A 27,102-nucleotide genomic window follows, 5' to 3' on the forward strand; every position below is an offset into this window, starting at 1 on the left:
CTTTTTTTTTTAAAGAAACATACACATGGTGATGCCATCGGCAATTCTGAGGAGAATGCAGTAATTTTCTTCACTTGAAAAGCCCAAGTGAACTAACAGTCGGCTTAGCAGCTACGAGGAGTGTTTTTTTTTATATACAGATGCAGACATTCGTATATGGATGCAGATATTCCCATACAGATACACATTTACAATTTATGTATGGAAAACAAGAAAAGGTCAGATTTTTTTTTTTTTTTTTTTAATAAAAGTGTTAATCACTGCCGACTGCACAACAGTCCCTAACTAACAGCTATCCTTCTGCCAAAGCTTTAGCCTGCACTACAAAATACCTACCTGCTATGAGATGGGTAAGAATGGCTTGAAAAAGTCCTTGCTTTTGAAGGACACAGAAAGTTAATTACATTTCCTGGTTGGCTCTCGAGTCACAAGGTTGTGGGTTCAAGCCCCACTCCACAAACTTGAGCACGTAATCTTCAACGCAGTACTGAGGGAGCGCTAAACCAGCGGGGCGCCATCTTTCGGATAAGACATTAAAACCGAGGAGCCATCTGACCTCACAGGTCGCTGCAAAAGATCCCGCGGCACTATTTCAAAGAACAAATGGGGAGTTCTCCCCGGTAATATTTATCCCTCAACCAGCATCACTAAAACAGATTATCTGGTCGTTATCGCATTGGTTTTTGTTAGGCTTTGTGGTACACAAATTAGCAGCCATGTTTCCTACATTACAACAGTGACTACACTTCAAAAAGTATTTAATTGGCTGTAAAGTTCTTTGGGGTGTCCTGAGGTTGTGAAAAGCATTATACAAATGCAAGTTTTTCTTTTTCATTGCAAGCATATTCCTCATACCACAAGAGTAAGCCCAAGGATGACAATAAGAACATAAGAACTAGGAGCAGGAGTAGCCAACACAGCCCCTCGAGCCTGCTCCGCCATTCACTAAGATCATGGCTGATCTTCGACCTCAACTCCACTTTCCCGCCCAATCCCCATATCCCTTGATTCCCCAAGAGTCCAAAAATCTATCGATCTCAGCCTTGAATATACTCAACGACTGATCATCCAGAGCCCTTTAGGGTAGAGAATTCCAAAGATTCATAACCCTCTGAGTAAAGAAATTCCTCCTCATCTCAGTCTTAAATGGCTGACCCCTTATCCCAAAACTGTGACCCCTAGTTCTAGACTCTCTAGCCGGGGGAAACAACCTCTCAGCATCTACCCTGTCAATCCCCCTCAGAATCTTATATATTTCAATGAGATTACCTCTCATTCTTCTAAACTCCAGACAGGAAAAACACAAAGAACATATCTCCTTTAGGATCTTTCAGTGTCAGTGACATGTTGTTGACCACATTACCTTCCCTGCATACTCCATTAAAACACAAATGCATCAGTTTTCTTCTAAACAAGAACACAAATAGTATAACCAAGTTACTTGCAGGAGCGAAGGGGCTAGGCTGCTTCTGTGGGCCTTCAGTGTGCCAGTGCAGCCTTCGGTCGCCTGAGGAAGAGAGTGTTTGAAGACCAGGACCTCAAACCCGGCACTAAGCTCATGGTCTACAGAGCAATAGTGATACCCACCCTCCTGTATGCCTCAGAGACATGGACTATGTACAGCAGGTACCTCAAAGCACTGGAGAGGTACCACCAATGCTGCCTCTGCAAGATCCTGCAAATCCATTGGCAGGATAGGCGCACCAACGTCGGTGTTCTTGCTCAGGCCAACATCCCCAGCATCGAAGCTCTGACCACACTCGATCAGCTCCGATGGACGGGTCACATTGTCCGCATACCCGATACGAGACTCCTAAAACAAGCGCTCTACTCGGAGCTCCGGCATGGCAAGAGAGCCCCAGGTGAGCAGAGGAAACGCTTCAAGGACACCCTCAAAGCCTCCTTGAAAAAGTGTAACATCCCCACCGACACCTGGGAATCCCTGGCCCAAGACTGCACAAAATGGAGGAGAAGCATCCGGGAAGGCGCCGAACACCTCGAGTCTCTTCGCCGGGAGCAAGCGGAAGCCAAGCGCAGGCAGCACAAGGAGCGCACGTCAACCCAAGCACCCCACCCACCCGCCCCTTCAACCACCGTCTGCCCCACCTGTGACAGAGACTGTAGGTCCCGCATTGGACTCATCTGAGAACTCATTTTTAATGTGGAAGCAAGTCATCCTCGGTTCCGAGGGACTGCCTAAGAGAGCTTCTGTGGGACCTTGGTAGTGCCTTTTGTAGAAACAACGCTGGCCAAAAGGCAGCTCATATTGGATCGATAAAATGAAAGAAAAGAAATACTTGCATTACCTAGCTTTCTTGTTGCATCTGAGATGCTTCACATAATTAAACACTTCTAGATTTTAGTGACTGTTGTTATGTATGTAAACACAGAATAACAAAGTAAAGGTACAAAGGCAGCCTTGCAGATCCTCTCCAGTGTGCCCTTAAGACCTGCAAGTAAAATGGAAGACCCAGTGGAATGACGTAACAAAATATTTCCTCCTGCTGCCTAGCAACAAAACAAGGCACTCAGCCATGTTGGCAACTTTTTGTTATGGCTGTACTAGAAATATGTGCCCTAGATTGGGCTCTACAAAAAATTTTGTTCCATCAACATGAATATTAAAGACTTTTTAGCATTCATACAGTAATATCTACACTCCAACTTTGATTTCTATGAGGGATAGAAAGAGCGAACAGTAATTCCAGGATGAGGTCTCAAATCAGCCATGTCATCATGCTGATCTAGTCAACTAGCTGTTCCTGAAGTGTGCTAAGTCTTCTGGCTGAAACCAGTGCTGTCATGGCAACAGGCTCCATCAAAGAAATTTTAACTCATAGAAAGGGAGGATTCACAAACTTAGAAGAGCTAAACTCAGTTCCCAGAGATATGCGGCTAGACTTTCATCTTCACTGCCTGGGCAGTAATCTGCCGCAGCAGATCGCCTGCGATTTATAGAACCCGCCCAATTATCATTCCACTGAAATTAATAATCAGGCATGTTCTATAGCGGGCGGGCGATTCACTCCGCCAGATTACTGGCCAGGAGGTGAGGATGAAAATCTATCCCTTGGTGAAGGGAGAGGAGTCCGATTTGATTTTCAAATCCATTTCAAAAAATGGGCTATAAGGGTTGTTCCCAGAAGAACACGTTCTGAAAATATGGAAAGCTACAATACCCGCATTATGAACTTGGATTTCACACTTAAGTGCAGTAAGTGTTGAGGATGCTCCAACACTCGGAGACTGATCAAGCCCATAAGGCTATGATGGCCACAAGCTCCAAGAGTGAGCAGAGGCTTCATCCAGAGACAGTTGAGATGCAGAAGGAGTTTGCCAGGGCAGTGCCAATTCCAGTATCTGGGGCACAACCATTCAATTTTGGAAAAAAAAATCTTGGTTATTGCTGCCATTTTAACAGCACCCTAAAGGGAATGAGTCCTTTCTTCCCTCAATGCTGAGGTCTCCTTCAGACAGAATGACCACTCGGCGACTCAGAGAACTGGAAAGTCCAAAGCAGGAGAAAGAGGTAAACCATCTATTCCTCCCCTTAATATTTAACCAAATATTTCCGCAAAGTTCAACTTTTTTTGCTCTCCCTCCCACCCCAATGGCTTAGCATTTATTCCTTTATCTGTTTCACTCCGCCACCGCCCCCCCACATGTAATGTGCCTTGGGATGTTTGCTACCATAAAAGCACAATATAAGTATATGCTGTCATTGCTGCAGTTGCAGAATTTAGAACTAATCCAGTCGAATGTCTACCTCTAATGGCTAGAAATACCTCCTTATTCTAAGGGCAGTCACATACTCACGATGTCATGTATGGAGAAATGTCTAGCCATAACTGTAGATCATGGATTAGTTAGGCAGTAACTTTAAAGAGCTATTATCTCTCCTCACCAAATCCATTATCCTGAAGAATACCGCACATATCTTCTCTAAGGGTGATCGCCTCAGCTGTGCTCTGGTTTAGTGTAAAGTGCTCAGCCACATCAATTGCACTAGAGACAAAGTCAAATTGAAACGAAATGAGTAGTAACTTCAGTTTACATCTGTAACACAAAGGTTACATTTAATTCTCTTTACGCTGTATGGTTGAAATGTGCAGCAGTTATTCACAATATCCTACATTGATGTCCTAATACAGGCAGTTAGATTGCTTAACTAGCCAAAGCTAACCCAAGTTTTATGTACATAAATCTCTCAAATCTTTTTTATATTCATGCAAGTGCAGATAGCATCATGAGTAAGAGATAAATTGCTTGGAATTGTTTAATGCATAAGTAATATGCAGGATGAAAATTTCAGCCTGGGGCTGCGGATTTGTACCTGTGATTTTCCACACATAATGAGCGCCAAATCTCAACTAGCTCATTGAAGGGAAGCATCAAAAGGAGAGGAGTAAACAGACTTTCCTTTAGCAGTGTTAGAGTGTTAGAGATGCCTTTTGCATAAACACTCTGGTGTTTCACAGATAAGTGCTGAACTCTAAACCTGCAATGTACTAAAAGAGTCAACGCCTGGGACTGGACCACTTTTTATGCAGAACCAGTGCAGCACACTGACTTTGCCATCTTTGGAGTCTTGTGCAACACTTGCTACTTTTCCATCAGCACTACTTAACATCAGGGTGCTCTAATCAAAACAGGAGAGTTCAGTATGAATGGGTGGGAATAATTACAGTCATCTGCATCCTTTCATTAGCTTACATTACAGACCGTGAGGTGAATTAAATCTCCATTTCTTACAATACAGTATTCATGCTTAAGACTGCAGTCCAACCACTAATTTTATAAATCATAGGTGAATTTACCTCAGCATTGCTCGTGAAGCTGAGGGGAGGGGAATACTACCTCTAAATAGTGATTCACAGAGATTATGCTAAGTGTATTTGTGCATATTATGATATTCTATAACTATGGTGATTGAGAGTTTAACCTAAAGCCATTATAATGCTCAGCACCAACTGTATTTGAATTGAAGGGTTACGGGGAGCGGGCAGGAAATTGGATATGAGTCTAGGTTCGGAATGATCATGGCCCTGTGGGTAGTGGAGCAGGCCCAGGGCCGTGTAGCCTGGTTCTGCTCCTACTTGTGTTCTAATTCTGTGTTAGATTTCAGGAGATGGTTTTATTCCTGTTCCTGGCTGGGGTGGAGATCGCCTTTACAGAAGGTAAGTACTGTAGAAAATATAGGGACAGAGTGATCTCCTGGGCGAGTTTCGATCGCCTAGATGGGTCGGAGAGGAATTTCCCAGATTTTTTCTCCCAAATTGGCCATTGGGTTTTTTATCTGGTTTTTCGCCTCTCCCGGGAGATCACATGGGTTCGGGTGGGATGGAGAGTGATAGAAGATTTGAGGTTAGGATCAGATCAGCCATGATCTTATTGAATGGTGGAGCAGGCTCGAGGGGCCGATTGGCCTACTCCTGCTCCTATTTCTTATGTTATGTTATGTTCTTATGTTAGCAGGTCAGCATGAACGGAACTGAGAAGCACGGGCAGAAAAACTGGTGTCATCACTCTCGTGCAGAGCCTGAATGAGATACAATAGTGAAATGTGCCACCCTTCATTGTTACAATCTCATACTTACAAGCATGTTTAAAATGTTACAGAAAGCACGTAATAGTACTGACAAAAAATTATTAGCTTTGGAAATACGAGAGCAGGTAGGTGTATTGGGGAAATGAGAGGAGAGAGATTGTTTTCAATTTCCTGCTTTTAACTTGCTTTCTATTTCCTGCTTTTTTCCAGTTCTGACGAAGGGTCTTCGACCCGAAACATTGACTCTGTTTCTCTCTCCACGGATGCTGCCCTGGCCTGCTGAGTTTTTCCAGCGTTTTCTGTTGTTATTTAGGAGAGAGATTGTGGTTGGGGTGGGGGGATTCCGATGGTGGCCAGGGGGGGTGGGAGAGCAGTGGTTGGGGGGGGGGGGGGTTCACTGGGTAGCTTGTTGGGCCTGGAGGAAACACTCCTGCTCCTCCTGGCCCACAGGCACTTACCTTATGGATTCAGCCCTTTTTGCATCCTTGCACCTGCTGGCTTCCCCGAGGCCTGGGAAACGGCCGAAATGAGTTTAAAATAGAACGGCTGTTAACATGAAGGCAGGCAGCCTCATTATGATATTTAAATGACCAACCCTCGAGCGGATTGATTGCTCGCCCCTCCTCCATTAAAACCGGAAGTGGGTGGGTTCGACATTGGGTTCCTGTTTCAGATTTTTTGCATTTTAACCTCTGACACGACCCCAACCTACCCGTTTTTGGGAGTTAAGATCCAGCCCAAAGTCTTTCAAGGATTTAGTGGAGTAATGGTACCAGATAAATATAAAACACTCAAGTGAGATGGCTGACAAAGTTGGGCATTATGTCACCTTAAGAACTTCATGCAATCAGCAAACAAGTGGGCATAGACCTTTTAGTGCCAGTCAGCCAGGAAAGTTCACCCAATGGGTAGAACTGGCCACAACACCAGGAGCTGTGTCGCAAAATAATCTCAACAGGGTGATTCCAGGGATATGAGTGGCTTCAACATAATAAAGCGGGCCACGAAGTGGCAAAAATATGATCGAGGTTAAAATAAAAAGGGGCAGAAATTATTTATCCATTGCAATGCAGCATCAGATCAGGTCCAAAGGACCGTCGGAGAAGAGCAATGCATCCTTTCCCCTGCCCGTACACATTTTCATTTTCCAAAGTGCAGGTGTTGTAAGCATGTTTTAAATGGCAAAGGGAAAAAGGCAAACCTTAAATGTTTGGTTTTATTTAAAACACAAATGAAAAACACTTCATTAAAAAAAAATCTGCTCTGTATAAAAATCACTGTATTGCTAGAATAGCTGTACATCACTAGCAAGCTAAACGCCTTTAAGAGAACAAATTTAGCTGAAAAACATGAAACTGAGCAACATGCCACCCAGCACGAACAGGCACAGCTTCGCCCACCAGTGTATAAAGTTCAGGGACTCACTCCACATCAGGCAGTTGATTGGAAAAATCATGAAACTCCTCAGGCAGTGTTATGGCATTGTAGGTAGCTTCAAGGTTTTCTTCAGCAAGATCCACAATATCTGTAACATCAAACCAAATCAATTAGCACTTTACAATGATTTTGAGCATATGGATTAATTTGAGTCGTTTCTACTGTAGTTTTCTTTCCTAAAGTTCCAAATAATGATGCAGAGAACTGGAGTAATGAAAGAAACACAATGGTGTGATTCCTCCCAGAGAGCGGTGACTGCAGGCAGTAAATTGGAATTATTTATTAGTGAGCCATTCTACGGTACCAGCTTATCATTCTGGGACTGTTGCTGCTCCAAGCTCATTCCCTGGCAGGGATTTTCTCCCATAACTCAGGAGCATTGTTACCTGCACTGCTATTGCTGTGGGTGGCCTCAGCCAAGAGGCTATTATTCATGTATGAGCCTCGACAGAGTATTTGACCACAGGAGGCTTTCCAACAGGGATCACTAACTAATGATCAGGATGATTTTCCTCATCTTAGGCCAAATTGTAATGCCCATACTGCTGCCCCAAATAATACAGCTAATTCAGCACAGACCAGTCATCGAAGCTGGGACCTCTTCAGACTGAATGACTTGGCTAATCATTCCCTGAGCCATAAGACAGAGCTTTAAATAACATTTTGAGCAAATTATACATGGTATATTGGAAGGCGCTCAGAGGGGCAGCTGGTTTACTGTTCAGAACCATACAAATTGCCCGGGGCAGGAAAATCACAGGATCTTTTCTCATAATACCTAGAGGAAAATCAGCCCCATTTTGTTACCTGCAGTACGGCCCTAATGTTTCTCTAAACACATATTGGCTACAAAAATATTTAGAAAATCCTCTCACACTGTGTTTTATATTGCCTGCCGATTTTAATAGGATAAGGCAGGATCTGGCCAAAGTGGACTGGGATCAGCTACTTGTAGGAAAATCCACATCAGAGCAGTGGGAGTCTTTCAGAAAGGAAATAGAGAGAGTACAACGCCAACATGTTCCCGTAAAGGTCAAGGGTGGGACCAACAAGTCCAGGGAACCCTGGATGTCAAGGGATATACAAGAATGGATTAGGAAAAAAAGGGAGGCTTTTGGCAGATACAAAGGACTAAAAACAGTGGAAGCCCGTGAGGAGTATAGGAAGTGCAGGGGGGTACTTAAAAAAGAAATTAGGAGAGCGAAGAGGGGGCATGAAAAAACACGGGCGAGCAAAATATAGGGAAATCCCAAGGTGTTTTATTATAAGTATATTAAGGGCAAGAGGATAACCAGGGAAAGAGTAGGGCCCATTAGGGACCAAAGTGGCAATCTGTGTGTAGAGCTGGAAGATGTAGGTGAGGTTTTAAATGAATATTTTGCATCTATGTTCACTATGGAGAAGGAATATGTAGGCATAGAAATCAGGCAAGGAGATTGTGATATACTTGAACAAATTAGTATTGAGAGGGAGGAGGTACTAGCGGTTTTAGTGGGCTTAAAAGTGGATAAATCCTCAGGCCCAGACGAGATATATCCCAGGCTGCTGTGTGAGACAAGGGAGGAGCTTGCAGGGACTCTGACTCAAATTTTCAGAACCTCTCTGGCCACAGGGGAGGTGCCAGAGGACTGGAGGACAGCTAACATAGTACCATTATTCAAGAAGGGTAGTAGGGATAAACCAGGGAAATACAGGCCAGTGAGCCTAACATCAGTGGTAGGGAAATTATTGGAAAAAATTCTGAGGGACAGAATTAGTCTCCACCTGGAGAGGCAAGGATTAATCAAGGATAGTCAGCATGACTTTGTCAGGGGGAGATCATGTCTAACCAATTTGATTGAATTTTTCGAGGGGGTGACTAGGTGTGTGGATGAGGGTAGTGCAGTTGATATAGTCTACATGGACTTCAGTAAGGCTTTTGACAAAGTCCCACATGGGAGACTGGTCAAGAAGGTAAGAGCCCATGGGATCCAGGGCAATTTGGCACATTGGATCCAAAATTGGTTTAGTGGCAGGAGGCATAGGGTGATGGTCAAAGGTTGTTTTTGTGACTACAAGCCTGTGTCCAGTGGTGTACCGCAGCGATCGGTGCTGGGACTTTTGCTGTTTGAGTGTGCATTAATGATTTAGATATGAATGTAGGAGGTATGATCAGTAAGTTCGCAGATGACACAAAAATTGGTGGAGTGGTAAATAGCGAGGAGGGAAACCTCAGGCTACAGGATGATATAGACGGGTTGGTCAGATGGGCAGAACAGTGGCAAATGGAAGTTAACCCTGAAAAGTGTGAGGTGATGCATTTTGGGAGGACTAACAAGGCAAGGGAATACACAATGAATGGTAGGGCCCTAGGAAGGATAGAGGATCAAAGGGACCTTGGTGTGCATGTACATAGATCCTTGAAGGCAGCAGGACAGGTAGATAAGGTGGTTAAAAAGGCATATGGGATACTTGCCTTCATTAGCCGAGGCATAGAATATAAGAGCAGGGAGGCTACCGACCATAGAGCACATATACCAGAAACGCTGTCTACGGAGGTCACGGTCCATCATCAAAGACCCTACCCACCCCAGCCACAGTCTGTTCGCCCTCCTGCCATCTGGGAGACGCTACAGATGCATTCGCACCCGTACGACCAGATTTAGGAACAGCTTCTTTCCCAGGGCTGTCATCCTACTGAACTCCACAAACAAACTCTAAAGCCTGCACATCTGCCAATGCACTTTATTATAGTTATGTTATGTTAATATACTACAAGCCAAATGTATGTTGAATGTTTAAATGTCTTAATCCAAATGTACACTCTCAGGAGCCGCAAGCCTACATTTCGTTGTACTGCACTTGTGCACTAACAATGGCAATAAAAGTTGATTTGATTTGATTTGATGATGGAGCTGTACAAAACGCTAGTTAGGCCACAGCTCGAATACTGTGGGCACTTCTGGTCGCCACACTATAGGAAGGATGTAATTGCATTGGAGAGGGTACAGAGGAGATTCACCAGGATGTTACCTGTAGCAGTCGGCGCAGGCTTCATGTATTTTTAACCCCCATTAAAAACTGGCTGTTTGGGGGGGGGGGGGGGGTGGGGGGGGAGCAGTGTAAAACCCATTCAAGCTGGAGATGACTCATTCGTATGGAAACGAACTGTACTTGGGAATAACGGCCCGAGAGGCCCACTCCCAAGTCTTGATTAACAAGGCTGACGACTCATTGTTCTAGTCAAGATGAACTCATTAAGTTAATCGGCAGGAAGATCGAAAAGAGATCAAAAACCATTCAAAAGATCGAAAACCATCTGCTGTGAGGAGGATGTCGTGAAACTCCAGCACGATTTGGACAGATTGGGTGATTGGGCAGAAACATGGCAAATGCACTATAATGTGGATAAATGTGAGGTTATCCACTTTGGTGGCAAAAACAGGAAGGCAGATTATTATTTGAATGGCAATAGATTGGGAGAAGGGGAAGTGCAAAGAGACCTGGGTGTTCTTGTGCACCAGTCGCTGAAGGTAAGCATGCAGGTGCAGCAGGCGGTTATGAAGGCAAATGGTATGTTGGCCTTCGTAGCGAGAGGGTTCGAGTACAGGAACAAGGATGTCTTGCTGCAGTTGTACAGGGCCTTGGTGAGACCGCACCTTGAGTATTGTGTGCAGTTTTGGTCACCTTACCCGAGGAAGGACGTTCTTGCCATGGAGGGAGTGCAGCGAAGATTCACCAGGCTGATACCTGGGATGGCAGGAATGACGTATGAGGAGAGATTGTGTCGATTGGGCTTATACTCACTGGAGTTTAGAAGGTTGAGAGGGGATCTCATCGAAACCTATAAAATTCTGTCAGGCCTGGACAGACTAGATGCAGGGAGGATGTTTCTGATGGCCGGGGAGTCCAGAACCAGGGGTCATAGTCTAAGGATTAAGCCATTTAGGACTGAAATGAGGAGGAATTTCTTCACCCAGAGAGTGGTGAACCTGTGGAATTCTCTGCCACAGAGGGCGGTGGAGGCCAGTTCATTAAGTATATTCAAGAAAGAGTTGGATATATTTCTTAAGGCTAAAGGGATCAAGGGATATGGGGAGAAGGCAGGGACAGGGTACTGAGTTTGGATGATCAGCCATGATCTCATTGAATGGTGGAGCAGGCTCGAGGGGCCGAATGGCCTACTCCTGCTCCTATCTTCTATGTATCGATAGGCCACGTGTCCATTAATACCACAGGCTGCGGTCTGTGTATTGGAGGGGTATAAAAGACAGCAGTTTGGATAGCTCTCTCTCTCTCTCCTGCCCTCCACACAACGGAACATCAAGGAGAGCAGAGCCTTGCTCTTCCAACCGAGACGGACTTCGACTGAGGCTGGGACTCGCATGCCAAAGGCCAGTACGGAACCAGGTAGCCGAGACGTACGGGAGGAAGCTGCAGGCAAGATCAAAAGGGCAATCTAAGTGAGCATTGCCAAGCCTACACACCCACAAGATCACTTAGCTTTGTGAGGAGGGTGCCTGTATGTTCCTACCAAACCAGAGGGGGTTTAGCGTTGGAAGGGTCCTGTGATAGTTCAGTTCACGGGAGGGTGTTTTTAGGCCGTGGTAAGTCAGCACGGCGGGGGCTTGTTGGACAAGTCAGGGTTGTACTGTTTTAAACTGTACTGTTGTGTTCACACTGCTCGTACTGTATGTGAGTGGAGTGGTTTTTGTTAACCTTAATAAACTGTATGGGTGAGCCCGAAAACGCTGTCCGTGTTCAAATCTGTCCTCGGTAATCCCTATCGTCCAGAACTTGTAGTAAGGGGGTTTGCGTGCTCGCTACGGGCGGGGCGAAACCACTTACAATAATTGGCGATTGCGGCAGGGGCCATAGGAAATTGACCACCGCAAAATCCGGTTACATACCTGGGCTGGAGCGCTTCAGCTTTGAAGACTGGACAGGCTGGGGTTGTTTTCCTTAGAGCAGAGAAGTCTGAGGGGGGACCTGATTGAGGTGTACAAAATTATGAGGGGCATAGATAGGGTTGATAGAAAGGAACTTTTCCCCTTAGTAGAGGGGTCAATAACCAGGGGGCATAGTTTCAAGGTAAGGGGCAGGAGGTTTAGAGGGGATTTGAGGAAAAACTTTTTCACCCTGAGGGTGGTTGGAATCTGGAACTCACTGCCTGAAAGGGTGGTAGAGACAGGAACCTTCACAACATTCAAGAGCATTTAGATGAGCACTTGAAACGCCATAGCATACAAGGCTACGGACCAAATACTGGAAAATGGGATTAGAATAGACAGGGCTTGATGGCCGGCACGGACACGATGGGCTGAAGGGCCTCTTTCTGTGCTGTATAACTCTATGGGCAGGATTTTCATTGGGCTGTGGAGGCGGGATTGGAGGTATGTGGGGGCTTAAAATCCCAAAATCAAGGGGCACGAACCCATCCCGCCCCCAACCCACCTCCACGCCAGTTTCAAAGGAGGCAGGTACCTGACCCGAGCTGGGACCCGCCTCCCCGAGGCGGGAAGGGGATTAGTGCCAATTAACTGCCGGTTAGCAGGTAGTTAACAGGCAGTTTTTAGCCTAATCCCTATTTTCATTGGTGAAGTGTGGGATTCCCTACGGCTCCAAACCACAGCAAGTTAGCGAGGCGGGCAGTCGGGCTGAAGGGCTTGGAGGGGTCGAGATGTCCGGTGTTCAGGTGAGTGATGGGTGCATGAGTGCAAAGGTAAGTGTGTTTGGTCTGTGTAAAGTGTTTGAAGAAGTTTAATTCCCTTTACTTACCTTTACAGCCTTCCTTCCTTCAGGTCTCGGAAGTCCCTCATCTCACTGGCACAGAAAGCAGAATGGCCGCAATCTGTCAAAAATTGCAGCATTCAGCTTTCTGTTCCGGAGATATCTCAATCATCCTGAGAGGAAGGAATTAACTTGGGAGTACAGATTGTCAGTGTTTGACAGCTTCAAACAGCTGTCAAACGCTGATATTTCATCTGTCAAAAGGTCTTGACAGATGAAATATCAATCTGTGACGTCACCTGTTGCCGGGTGGCCCTTAATTGGCCTGCTGAGCCCGCTGGGCGGGCTCAACAAGGTCAATCAAGTCCAAATTGCGTGGGTTGGCTACAACTCGATGCAGGTGGGACTACAACCCCGAAAGTTGTAGTCGCGCCTCCTCAATGAAAATCCAGCACTATGACTATTAATCTCGTTCTCCACTTTAGCCTTTCTACCAGTTTATCAGCAGCAGGGAAAATTCTATATCAAGGACAGAATGGTAGAACATTTAGGGAGCTACAACATGGATTTACAAGAGGAGCCATGCCAGACCAATTTAATGGCCCAGAAATTCGGGTCGGAGGCTTCCTGCGGGTGCAAGACCCCGACCTGCACTTACCTAGTGCGCCGGCCGTTGAGCTGTGGGCCCACGTGGGATTCCGATCCTGGGACTCCTCCAACTGCCGGTGCGCAGTGCTTGCATATCCCAGGGGCGCAGTTAGTTCAGTTCGTCCCCTGGGATCACGTGGGCCATGGAGAGCCAATGGTAGCAGGGAAATGCCCATTCATAAAATTGACAGGAAGAGCTGTCAAAACTATAAATACGATAAGCCCCAAAACATCACTAAAACTTCAAATAATTTTTTTTTTTAAATCACATTTTTAAAGTAACTATAAATTACATAATAACTATTTTAAACAATAATTTAAATTTTTGAAAAAATTAATTACATTTTTTAACAGGGCTAAAAATAAACTTACCTTTCTTTAAAGTATTTAAAAATAATAAACCTGTGGAAATTTTTTTTTAATTTTAATTAATTCCACCACTTACCTTGTTAAAAGCAGGCCTTACGCCTGCTTTTTACATGTGTAACTCCTGGAGACTTAACCTCCCGGAGAAACCTGCAAAAAAAATGTAAGTTCCATGCGCACGCGCTGCCTCTCCGGCGTACGCGTTCGACCTCTGAACCCTTTCCTTTAAGGGAACGGAAGTTCCGGTTTCCCACGCATGCGCGAAACCGGCACTTCCATTGGGCCTACGGGTGAGTACCCCATGCGTACTCGCCTGTGGAGACCCGAATTTCTGGGCCAATATAATTTTTTTAATAAACTAACTAAGGATGCAGATATGGAGGTGTGGTTTACTTGGACTTCAGTAAAGTTATTGATAAACAGCCTGAAATTCCTGGAGGTCCACTCTGCGGACACAAGTGTGGTAGAATGGAGAGAGCGGAGAGGCGGCGGACCTGCGAGGGAGCACCAGAGGCGGCGGCGGTATTTAAGGAGCAGCCCCGAGGCAGCGAGCAGCGAGGCCCAGAGCCCCGAGAGAGCGGAGGACCTGCGAGGGAGCACCAGAGGCGGCGGCGGTATTTAAGGAGCTTACCAATCCAGGTTCCGGGAGAGGGAAGCAAAAAGTAATCGAAGTGTGATGTCACCAAGAAGCAGGTAAGTGATTGGTTGGTGAGTATTTTCTTTCTAAATTTTTCTAGACTTAAATTTTGTGGTTTCTAAGGTCTCTGTTGTGTAGCGGGGACTACTATTAAACAAGGGCCTTTGAGTATATCATTTAATTGAAGTGAAATTGGTGGGATTCATTTAATTTTAATTAATTAATTAAAGGGTAAGTCATGGCAGGACAGCCCAGCCCCGTAGTATGCTCCTCCTGCTCTATGTGGGAAATCAGGGACGCTTCCTGCGTCCCTGACGACCATGTGTGCGGGAAGTGTGTCCAGCTGCAGCTACTGACAGACCGCATTGCGGCACTGGAGCTGCGGATGGATTCATTTTGGAGCATTCGCGATGCTGAGGACGTCGTGAATATCACATTTAGCGAGTTGGTCACACCGCAAGTGAAGGGTGTACAGGCAGGAAGGGAATGGGTGACCAGCAGGCAGAGTAAGAGGCGCAGGCAGGTAGTGCAGGAATCCCCTGTGGCCATCCCCCTCTCAAACAGATATACCACTTTGAATACTGTTGGGGGGGGGTGACTCATCAGGGGAAGGCAGCAGCAGCCAACTTCCTGGCACCATGGGTGGCTGTGCTGCACAGGCTGGGAGGAAAAAGAGTGGAAGAGCTATAGTGATAGGGGACTCAATTGTAAGGGGAATAGATAGGCGTTTTTGCGGCCGCAATCGAGGCTCCAGGATAGTGTGTTGCCTCCCTGGTGCAAGGGTCAAGGACGTCTCGGAGCGGCTGCAGAACATTTGAGAGGGAGGGTGAACAGCCAGTTGTCGTGGTGCACATAGGCACCAACGATATAGGTAAAAAATGGGATGAGGTCCTAAAAGCAGAATATAGGGAGTTAGGAGGTAAATTAAAAAATAGGACCTCAAAAGGTGGTAATCTCAGGATTGCTACCAGTGCCACGTGCTAGTCAGAGTAGAAATAGGAGGATATTTCAAGTGAATACGTGGCTAGAGGAACGGTGCAAGGGGGAGGGATTCAAATTCCTTGGACATTGGAACCGGTTCTGGGAGAGGTGGGACCAGTACAAACGGGACGGTTTGCACCTGGGCAGGGTCGGGACCGATGTCCTAGGGGAAGTGTTTGCTAGTGCTGTTGGGGAGGGTTTAAACTAAAGTGGTAGGGGGTTGGTAACCTGAGCAGGGGGACAGAGGAAAGGGAAACAAGGAAAAAAGTAAAAGACAGGAAGGAGAAAAACAAAATTAGAAGGCAAAGAACTCAACGGTTTAAATCAAACATGGTAAATAATAATTCATATAGGTCTGAGAGTGTTAAAAAAACAAGCCTGGAGGCTTTGTGTCTTAATGCAAGGAGCATTCGGAACAAGGTGGATGAATTAGCTGCACAAATAGAGGTAAACGAATATGATTTGATTGGGATTACAGAAACATGGCTCCAGGGTGGCCAAGGCTGGGAACTCAACATCCAGGGGTATTCAATATTTAGGAAGGATAGCCAAAAAAGGGAGGTGGGGTAGCATTGCTGGTTAAAGAGGGGATTATCACAATTGAAAGGAAGGATATTAACTCTGATGATGCGGAATCTGTATGGGTAGAACTGAGAAATTATCAAGGGGCAGAAAACGTTAGTGGGAGTGGTATATAGACCTCCAAACAGTAATACGGAGGTTGGGGATGGCATTAAAAGGGAAATTAGAGAAGCATGCAGTAAGGGCACAGCAGTCATCATGGGTGACTTTAATTTACATATAGATTGGGCTAACCAAATTAGTAAAAATACTGAGGAGGAGGAATTCCTAGAATGTTTAGGGGATGGTTTTCTGGAACAATATGTCGAGGAACCAACAAGAGATCAGGCCATCTTAGACTGGGTATTATGTAATGAGAGAGGATTAATTAGCAATCTTGTTTTACGAGGCCCCTTGGGTCAGAGCGATCATACTATGATAGAATTCTTCATTAGGATGGAGAGTGAAGTAGTTGACTCGGAGACTAGGGTCCTGAATTTAAATAAAGGAAACTACGATGGTATGAGGCGCGAATTGGGTAGGATTGATTGGGGAATGTCACTCAAAGGGTTGACGGTGGATAGGCAATGGCAAACATTCAAAGACAGCATGGATGAACTACAGAAGTTGTTCATCCCAGTTTGGGATAAGAATAAAACAAAAAGGGTGACTCAACCGTGGCTAACAAGGGAAATTAGGGATAACATAAGATCCAAGGAGAGGGCATATAAATTGGCCAGAAAAAGCGGTAACCCTGAGGATTGGGAGCAGTTTAGGATTCAACAAAGGAGGACAAAGGGATTAATTAAGAAGGGGAAAATAGAATATGAAAGTAAGCTTGCAGGGAACATAAAAACTGACTAAGAGCTTTTATAGATATGTGAAGAGAAAAAGATTAGTGAAATCAAGTGGAGGTCCCTTGCAGTCAGAAGCAGGGGAAATTATAATGGGAAACAAAGACATGGCAGACCAATTAAATGCATATTTTATTTCTGTCTTCACAAAGGAGGACACAAGTAACCCCCCAGAGATGTTGGAGAACATAGGGTCTGATGAGAGGGAGGAACTGAAAGAAATCAGTATTTGTAGGGAAATGGTGTTAAGGAAATTGACGGGATTGAAGGCCGATAAATCCCCAGGGCCTGATAATCTACATCCTAGGGTACTTAAGGAGGTGGCCCTAGAAATAGTAGATGCATTGCTGATCATCTTCCAAAATTCGCTGGAATCTGGAACTGTACCCATGGATTGGAGGGTAGCTATTGTTACCCCACTATTCAAAAAGGGTGGTAGAGAGAAAGCGGGGAATTACAGACCGGTAAGCCTGACATCGGTAGTGGGGAAAATGCTAGAGTCCATTATAAAGGATGTAATAGCTGAGCACTTGGAAAACAGTGACAGGATCGGACAAAGTCAACATGGATTTACAAAAGGTAAATCGTGCTTGACTAATCTACTGGAATTTTTTTGAGGATGTAACTGGGAAAATAGATAAGGGAGAACCAGTAGATGTGGTGTATTTGGACTTTCAAAAGGCTTTCGATAAGGTCCTGCAGAAGAGATTAGCGTGTAAAGTTAAGGCACATGGGATTGGGGGCAAGGTATTGACTTGGATAGAGAACTGGTTGGCGGACAGAAAGCAGAGAGTAGGAATTAACGGGTCTTTTTCCGAGTGGCAGGCAATGATTAGTGTGGTACCGCAGGGATCGGTCCTTGGACCCCAGCTATTCACAATATACATTAATGATCTAGATAAGGGAACTAGATGTAATATCTCCAAGTTTGCAGATGACACAAAGCTGGGTGGGCATGTGTGCTGCGAGGAGGATACCGAGAAACTCCAGGATGATTTGGACAGGTTGGGTGATTGGGCAGAAGCGTGGCAGATGCAATATAACGTGGATAAATGCGAGGTTATCCACTTTGGTGTCAAAAACAGAAAGGCAGACTATTATCTGAATGGCAATAGATTGGGAGAAGTGGAAGTGCAACGAGACCTGGGTGTCCTTGTGCACCAGTCGCTGAAGGTAAGCATGCAGGTGCAGCAGGCGGTGAAGAAGGTAAATGGTATGTTGGCCTTCATAGCGAAAGGGTTTGAGTACAGGAGCAAGGATGTCCTGCTGCAGTTGTACAGGGCCTTGGTGAGACCACACCTTGAGTACTGTGTGCAGTTTTGGTCGCCTTATCTGAGGAAGGATGTTCTTGCCATGGAAGGAGTTCAGCGAAGATTCACAAGGCTGATCCCTGGGATGGCAGGAATGACGTATGAGGAGAGATTGGGTCGATTGGGCTTGTACTCGCTGGAGTTTAGAAGAATGAGAGGGGATCTCATCGAAACTTATAAAATTCTGACAGGTCTGGACAAACTAGATGCAGGTAGAATGTTCCCGATGGTCGGAGAGTCCAGAACCAGGGGTCATATAAGAATAAGGGGTAAGCCATTTAGGACAGAGATGAGGAAGAATTTCTTCACCCAGAGAGTGGTGAACCTGTGGAATTCTCTACCACAGAAGGCGGTTGAGGCCAAGTCTTTAAATATATTCAAGGAGTTAGATATATTTCTTAGAGCTAAAGGTATCAAGGGATATGGGGAGAAGGCAGGTACGGGGTACTGAGTTTGGGTGATCAGCCATGATCTCATCGAATGGCGGAGCAGGCTCGAGGGGCTGAATGGCCTACTCCTGTTCCTATCTTCTATGTTTCTATAACTCTGCCCACCCTATTACTGGACCATCTGCATGGCCAGGCCAGACTACCCATGCCTGCCCTGAAATACTGGCAGAATATCTGAACAGCACCATGCTGTTCTGACAGAGAAGAGGCCCCGAAGGAACATGTTCTCTTCAGTTCTTCTGCTCCCAATAGAGCAAGCAGGGGCTTACTGTGGAAACTGAAAAGGGGGAGATTCAAGCAGTGTAAGAAAGCCTTATTTCACTTAAAAGGGTGGTTAGTTTTTAGAATAATTTAGCAAGTGAGTTTTGTAGGGGGCAAGTAACTCAGATTTCTTTAAGGTCCAATTGGACAAGTATCTTGAAAAGAAAATATAATTGGTTATAACTACTAACAGGAAGGCTGACTAGATGGACCTATGGTTTCTCTATCTTCTGATCTACCAGTAGATTTATACTTGAGGAAAGTTGATTTTTTCCTTTCTACTCTACATTACTTTACTGTTGCCCACACAGGGTTTTTGCTTATTCTTCTGCACCGGTTTCCCAGTGAATATGGTTATTTTGTACTTTGAGTAAAGTATCGCTTGAAAGTATTCCATTCACCTTCCAGAGCACCCTTGTTCTCTTAGTTCAGTTAGTTCTCTCCTTATCCCCTTAAAATATGCCTTCCTCTCTTTCTCCATCAAAAACTAACCTTAAACTCAACTATATTGTGATCACTGTTTCCAAGGTGCTCCCTCACTTTAACCTTTTCTGATTATTACAGAGCATGTCAAGAATCATCCCTCCCCATAGAGGGTTCTTAACCATGTAGCAGCCCATTATAATGTCCAGAAATATATCTAACTCCTTTTACTCCTATTGCAGACTTCCCAATTTATCCCAGAGAAACTAAAATCACTCATTACAGTCACATTTGACCTCTCAACTGCCTCTTTTATTTTAATATTATGTTCCAGGTCTAATCTTCATTCTTGACCTGGCATTTATAATAGATCCCAATAGTTAGTTTTCCCCTGGTAATGTCACTTACTTCAATCTTGTAAAATCAGCCCTCTTGTATTTGTGTTCAGAATTGTGTGGCATCTGCTACCCCATCCTCGAACCTGATTTATTTATTCATGGTCGTATTCTTATACTCTGCCCACTTTCCTGTTGGGATCACACTCTGTACTCAAACTTTCAGCTGCCATCCCATTTTCTGTCCCATAACACCTGGCCTCTGTACATTTTTCAGTTTCAGCATTTATCACCCCTAGTTTTCAGTCCGCTCCGTTTGCCCCTCATCTCCTGGTTTAAATCCGATCCACAGATAAATTGCTAAATGGTTTTGCTTTGATCAAACTGATTTGTATTTGGCTATCAGTTAGCTACCAATCCATGCTGTGCTCTGAAAGTATAACAATGAGCATGTGCCACACTATTGTTCCTAATCAGTGGTCGACTGAACTTTTAAAAAGTCCTCCTGTAGTAATACCAATAAGCCTCGACTTAAGTAAAATCACAATTTTACAGAAACATTAGCTTGATTCATCAAAATCATGTGTACAGTACAGCAGGAATAGAACAAAATTAAAACGTTAAATTATCCTTATTGTTTTCTTTTTAACTGACAAGTTTTTCAGCAAATGAAAATTTAATATATTTCCTCTACTCAACGAAGTACAGTATCAAATAAAACATTAGTTTTATATTTATGTAACAAATATCATTATATTATTTCCAAGTTTTAATCTGGTTATGAAGAAACACTACTAGTTTGTAATCTAAACAGCCAGGCATTGAACCACATGACGGCATCCAGCAACAGAAAGATGATGGAAAAAATTATTTAATAAATTAAACAATTGTAACAATAGCTAAAGTTATTATAATTACCAAAATGTTATTCAAAAACCTTTGCAAAAAAGGCAAAAGTTCTGAGGATGGGTGTTCTGAGTGCCAGTGACACTGACAATAGTGCCACAAGAAAAGGAGCCAATGCCTGCCTGTGATAAGGATTTATGAATGCTTCTAATAAAATCCAATAATGTCCAAGTCCACATTGATATGATGTGGACAACCCAATCCAAGGAATAAAGCAAGCTTGTGAAGTTCTGATGTGCCCTGTAGCAATATCTGTACTGTTGTCCACTGAATTAAATCTTAAATAAAAATCTAAGTGAGAAAATCTTTCAATAATCAAAAGCTAAATAATTTTATACTAATCAAAACATCTGTGTAGAGCTCCAGTGACTGTACAGTACCTGGACGAAAGGCTATCTTAATTTTTGTGAATGCCTCACTGCAGTCTACCAAGAGGTACTTTGCCTTCCTATGGTAAATCCTCACCACCCCTAAAAGCAGGTGTCCTGAAGTTCTCAGCGCTATTTTAATCTAAAGAGGGGACACAAAACATCACTACAAATTTATTTTGTTGTGCAGTAATAAGGTTCTAATTCATCATACAGCCTGGACTTATTTGCATACTTCACATATTTCTCTGCATATCCCAAGTAATTTCTAACCATCACTAAAAATGCACATCATACCACCTATTTTTGGCACTCACTGGAGTCTCCATCAATGGTTTAGCAAATTTCAGTCCCTCCCTATGTCCTAATCAAGGTCTACTATAACACCTTGCTTTAAGAGGTGCATTCAATCTTTAAATGGGCTTTTGGCAGGGTCGGACAGCAATTAGGAATGGGGACCCTGGCTGATTTTCCTCCTTTTGTAACCCATGGGACCTGAGGCCAATAGTAGAAGCCCTACCATTGATCAACTAATTCAGCACAGGCGTGGGACCCTCCTGATCTTTATGGTTCAGCAACTCACCTGATAAACTCACTAGGCCATCAGGGAGCTTTCATCTGATCCTTTAACATGACTTATGCACTTCCCCAAAAAGCTACTCCCAGCAGAAGCTCTGACTGGCCTCGTTGGGTTACACATTGTTGTAAGGGTGAATCTAACAAACGTCAATCAATAGACAAACAGTCTCATTTCCTTGTCTTTGGAGCTGGTTTCCGGTTTAACGTTGAACTTTTCTATCAGTCCATAAACTTTGGTGACAACAGAGTGGTATATATGTGCCAATTCATGCATTGATTTTCACCTTCCATTAGCTAATTACGCCACAGTACATGATTAACAAGTGAAGAGGGTTTTTTAAATGTTGTGCAAAAGGAGAGATAGTGGATTTTAACGCATCAATTTGGTCGTATGCTGTAACAATTCTAAAGAGCTATTTTAGCACATGCAAAATCCTTTCTTTATTGCCAGTGAACGGTATCTATTATTAGCACATATATTTTATCCAGACATTGACAGACCAAAAACATTCACATCATATATAAACATTCATATAATTGAAGTAAACATACAGCATGTACTGTATATTCCATCAGATGTTTGATAACCTGCAGTGATGCTAAATGCCTAAAAAGCAGTCAACTTTCAGGTGCAATTTGGTCCTGTATGGGAGTCAAAAGAATGTGTATCTTGTCTAGTCATTGGACATTATAATCCACATATTCATTTTAGGAAATTGCTGAACTCCTTGTAATATTGCAAAGAGGAACTCTGTCCCAGACAAGAATCCAGTCTCTCCTCTGCAGTGTTGTCAGCCTCAGGTGGGAAGAGATACTGTCTCATCTGAACATCACAGAAGGCCATCTACAGGAAACTTTCGATTTACCGGCACCTAAATAACCGGAAATCTCGGTTAACCGGCAAAATTCAGGAATAGGTTCAGGTAACTTTTATTACTTGCCTTCCTCCATTTGTTGCTGTGCAAGGGTGTGGCTGCAGCTGTTGCTAAGCTACAGAGACGCTTGCAACTTGTGGCCATTGTTCTGAAGCGCAACAGGGTTTGTTGCTTTATACGGAGCTCTCAGCTCCGTATCTTTCACTATAGCGTTCAGTTATCCGGAATTTTTGATGAACCGACACCATGTTGGTCCCATCCGTGCCGGATAAAAAAAAGTTTCCTGTACTTCCAACATCCTCTGCAGTCCTGATTGACAGCAGCTCTGGGAGAATGAGCTGGGCCGAGCTTCAAACACTGAGACACATCAGGGAGGGGGAGAGTTACCTGGACTCGGTGTATCACGAGGTATTCACACCAATTAGATTAATTAATTCAGATGTAGTCCGTGGCCAGGGTCAGGATGGTGCGACTAGAAGTGAGGCAGGTACGGGGATCCAGGAGGTAGTGTTGGAGGAGCCGCAGCCATTGCACTTGTCCAACAGGTTCGAGGCTCTTACTCCCTGTGAGGATGGGAACAGGGACTGCGGGGAGGATGAGCAACCTGGCCACAGCACCGTGGTGCGGGGGGCCATTCAAGTGGGGGGAGTTAAAAGAAATGTTGTAGTGGTAGGGGATAGTATCGGTAGGGGGATAGATAGAGTTCTTTGCAGCCGAGAGCGAGAGTCCCGAAGGCTGTGTTGCCTGCCCGGTGCCAGGGTTAAGGACATCTCCTCTGGACTGGAGAGAAACTTGGAGTGGGAGGGGGAGGATCCAGTTGTCGTGGTCCATGTTGGTACCAACGACATAGATAGGACAAGGAAGGAGGTTCTGCTGAGGGAGTTTGAGCAGCTAGGGGCCAAATTAAAAAGCAGAACCACAAGGGTAATAACCTGAGCCACGAGCGAATTTGGCTAGGACAAATAAAATTAGAGAGTTAAATGCGTGGCTCAAAGACTGGTGTGGGAGAAATGGGTTTTGCTTCCTGGGACACTGGGGCAGGAGGGAGTTGGGATGGGCTTCACTTGGCCAGTGCTGGGACTAGAGTCCTGGCGGATCATATAACTAGGGCTGTAGAGAGGACTTTAAACTAACTAGTGGGGGGTGGGGGTGGGGGGGAAGGTTCCTAGAGAGCAAATAATAAAAATGACAACAGAGAAGGTCATAGGCTTAGGTAGCAGTGGGGAAATTAAAAACCAGAGCGTGTCTGGAAGGGGCAGAAGGTATGGAGTAAAAGGTAAAGTAATAAAAAGGGCAAAAGCAGGAACTAAGTGTCACAAAACATCTTTGAAAGTTCTCTATCTGAATGCACGTAGCATTCGTAACAAAATAGACGAGTTAATGGCACAAATAACTACATATGTGCAGGTTAGGTTGATTTGGGTTGATTTGGCTATGATAAATTGACCCTTAGTGTTAGGGGATTAAATATACGTGGGGTTACAGGGATAGGGTGGGATATGTGTCGGTGCAGGCTCGATGGGCCGAAATGGCCTCTATCTGCACTGTGAGGATTCTGTGATTCTGTGATCTTGTGGCCATTACAGAAACATGGCTGCAGGGTGACAATGCCTGGGAATTAAACATACCAGGTTATTTAACGATCAGGAAGGACAGGCAGGAAAGAAGGGGAGGTGGGGTGGCTATGTTAATAAAGGAAGGAATCACTGTAATACAGAGAAATGATATTGGGTCAAAAGATCAGGATAATGAAACAGTTTGGGTGGAGGTAAGGAATAATAAGGGGAAAAAAACACTAGTGGGTGTAGTCTATAGGCCTCCGAACAGTTGCAACTCTGTTGGACGGAGTATCAATCAGGAAATAGTTGAGGCTTGTAATAAGGAAACATCTATAATTATGGGGGATTTTAACTACCATATTAATTGGACAAACAAATTGGGCAGGGCTGCCTTGAGGATGAGTTCATTGAGTGTATTAGGGATGGGTTTCTTGAGCAGTATGTAACTGAACCGACCAGGGGGCAAGCAACCTTAGATCTGGTCCTGTGTAACGAGACAGGATTAATTTAAAATGTCCTAGTAAAGGATCCCCTTGGAATGAGTGACCATAACATGGTTGAATTCCATATTCAATTAGAGGGTGAGAAGGTTGGATCGCAAACAAGCGTGCTAAACTTGAATAAAGGAGACTATGAAGGTATGAGAGCGGAATTGAGTAGAGTGGATTGGGAAAATAGATTAAAGGGTAAGACGATACATGATCAGTGGTGTACATTTAAGGAGTTATTTTACAACTTCCAAAAAAAATATATTCCACTGAGAAGAAAAGGGTGTAAAAGAAAAGACAGCCATCCGTGGCTAAGTAAAGAAATTAAGGATAGTATTCAACTAAAAACAAGGGCATATAAGGTAGCCAAATCTAGTGGGAGGATAGAGGATTGGGAAAACTTTAAAAGACAGCAAAAAATAACAAAAAGATTGATTAAGAAAGGGAAAATAGATTATGAAAGTAAATTAGCAAAAAATATAAAAACAGATAGTAAGAGTTTTTATAGTTATATAAAAAGAAAAAGGGTGGCTAAAGTAAATGTTGGTCCCTTAGAGGATGAGACCGGGAAATTAATGGTGGGAAATATGGAGATGGCAAAAACACTGAATGAATATTTTATATCAGTCTTTACAGTAGAAGACACTAAGAATATCCCAACACTGGACAAACAGGGGGCTAAAGGGGGGGAGGAGCTAAACATGATCAAAATCACTAAGGAAGTGGTACTCGGTAAAATAATGGGACTCAAGGCGGATAAATCACCTGGACCTGATGGCTTACATCCTAGGGTCTTGAGGGAAGTGGCCGTAGGGATTGTGGATGCATTGGTAATAATTTTCCAAAACTCCCTGGACTCGGCAAAGGACCCGGCAGACTGGAAAACTGCTAATGTAACACCCTTATTTAAAAAGGGCAGTAGACAGAAGGCTGGAAACTATAGACCGGTTAGCCTAACATCTGTGGTAGGTAAAATTTTGGAGTCCATTATTAAGGAGACAGTAACAGGACATTTGGATAATCATAATTTAATAGGACAAAGTCAGCATGGTTTTATGAAGGGGAAGTCATGTTTGACAAATTTGCTGGAGTTCTTTGAGGAAGTAACGTATAGGGTGGATAAAGGGGAACCAGTGGACGTAGTGTATTTAGACTTCCAAAAGGCATTTGACAACGTGCCACACAAAAGATTATTGCTTAAGATAAAAAATCACGGGATTGGGGGTAATATTCTGGCATGGATAGAGGATTGGCTATCTAACAGAAGGCAGAGAGTTGGGATAAATGGTTCATAGAAACATAGAAGATAGGAGCAGGAGTAGGCCATTCGGCCCTTCGAGCCTGCTCCGCCATTCAACGAGATCATGGCTGATCATCCAAACCCTAGCACCCGGTCCCTACACCGACAGCCATCCCACCCAAGCCCTATCCCCGTAACCCCACGTATTTAATCCCCCCCTAACACTAAGGGTCAATTTTTATCATGGCCAATCAACCTAACCCGCACATCTTTGGACTGTGGGAGGAAACCGGAGCACCCGGAGGAAACCCACGCAAACACGGGGAGAATGTGCAAACTCCACACAGTCACCCGAGGCCGGATTTGAACCCGGGTCCCTGGCGCTGTGAGGCAACAGTGCTAACCACTATGCCACCGTGCTGCCCGTTCATTCTCAGACTGGCAATCAGTAACTAGTGGTGTTCCGCAGGGGTCAGTGCTGGGTCCCCAACTCTTTACAATCTATATTAACGATTTGGAGGAGGGGACCGAGTGTAACATACCAAAGTTTGCAGATGATACTAAGATGGGAGGGAAAGTAGTGAGTGAGGAGGACATAAAAAACCTGCAAGGGGACATAGACAGGCTAAGTAAGTGGGCAGAGATTTGGCAGCTGGAATACAATACTGGAAAGTGTGAGGTTATGCACTTTGGCAGGAAAAATCGTAGAGCAAGTTATTATCTTAATGGCAAGAAACTGGAAAGTACTGAAGTACAAAGGGATCTGGGGGTCCTGGTGCACGAAACTCAAAAGGTTAGTATGCAGGTGCAGCAAGTGATTAAGAAGGCCAATGGAATGTTGGCTTTCATGGCTAGGGGGATAGAATAGAAAAATAGGGAGGTATTGCTTCAGTTGTACAAGGTATTGGTGAGACCGCACCTGGAATACTGCGTACAGTTTTGGTGTCCATACTTAAGAAAGGACATACTTGCTCTCGAGTCAGTACAAAGAAGGTTCACTCGGTTAATCCCGGGGATGAGGGGATGGGCATATGAGGAGAGGTTGAGTAGATTGGGACTCTACTCATTGGAGTTCAGAAGAATGAGAGGCGATCTTATTGAAACATATAAGATTGTGAAGGGGTTGGATCGGGTGGATGCGGGGAGGATGTTCCCGATGATGGGTGAAACTAGAACTAGGGGGCATAGTCTTAGAATAAGGGGCTGCTCTTTCAAAACTGAGATGAGGAGGAACTACTTCACTCAGAGGGTGGTAGGTCCATGGAATATGCTGCCCCAAAAAGCTGTAGAAGCTACATCATTACATAAATTTAAAACAGAAATAGACAGTTTCCTAGAAGTAAAGGGAATTACGGGGAGCGGGCAGGAATTTGGACATGAGTCTAGGTTCGGATCGGTCATGGCCCTGTGGGTAGCGGAGCGGGCCCAGGGGCCGTGTAGCCTGATCCTGCTCCTATTTCGTGTGTCTAATTCTGTTAGATTCAGGAGATGGTTCTGTGATAGTGGATTGGCGGTTAGGATCAGATCAGCCATGATCTTATTGGATGGCGGAGCAGGCTCGAGGGCCC

The 27,102-nt window shown here is 44.5% G+C and overlaps 1 protein-coding gene across 4 annotated transcripts in view; it reads right to left on the reverse strand.

The window, feature by feature from the left end:
- Positions 1-27,102, reverse strand: part of LOC147108911 (double-strand-break repair protein rad21 homolog) — a 98,157-nt gene that overhangs the window by 58,536 nt on the left and 12,519 nt on the right. For all 4 annotated transcript variants that reach the window (XM_086005865.1, XM_086005866.1, XM_086005863.1 and 1 more), the window contains 3 exons: positions 20,806-20,935; positions 6,974-7,073; positions 3,905-4,005 (listed from right to left, as the gene is read on the reverse strand). In XM_086005865.1, coding sequence (XP_085861991.1) covers positions 3,905-4,005; positions 6,974-7,073; positions 20,806-20,935 — 331 coding nt within the window. The remainder of the gene's footprint in view (positions 1-3,904; positions 4,006-6,973; positions 7,074-20,805; positions 20,936-27,102) is intronic.

Source organism: Somniosus microcephalus, chromosome 13 (assembly GCF_052327205.1).
Source record: "Somniosus microcephalus isolate GS21.2 chromosome 13, FLI_Smic_1.0, whole genome shotgun sequence".
Classification (NCBI taxonomy): Eukaryota; Metazoa; Chordata; class Chondrichthyes; order Squaliformes; family Somniosidae; genus Somniosus; species Somniosus microcephalus.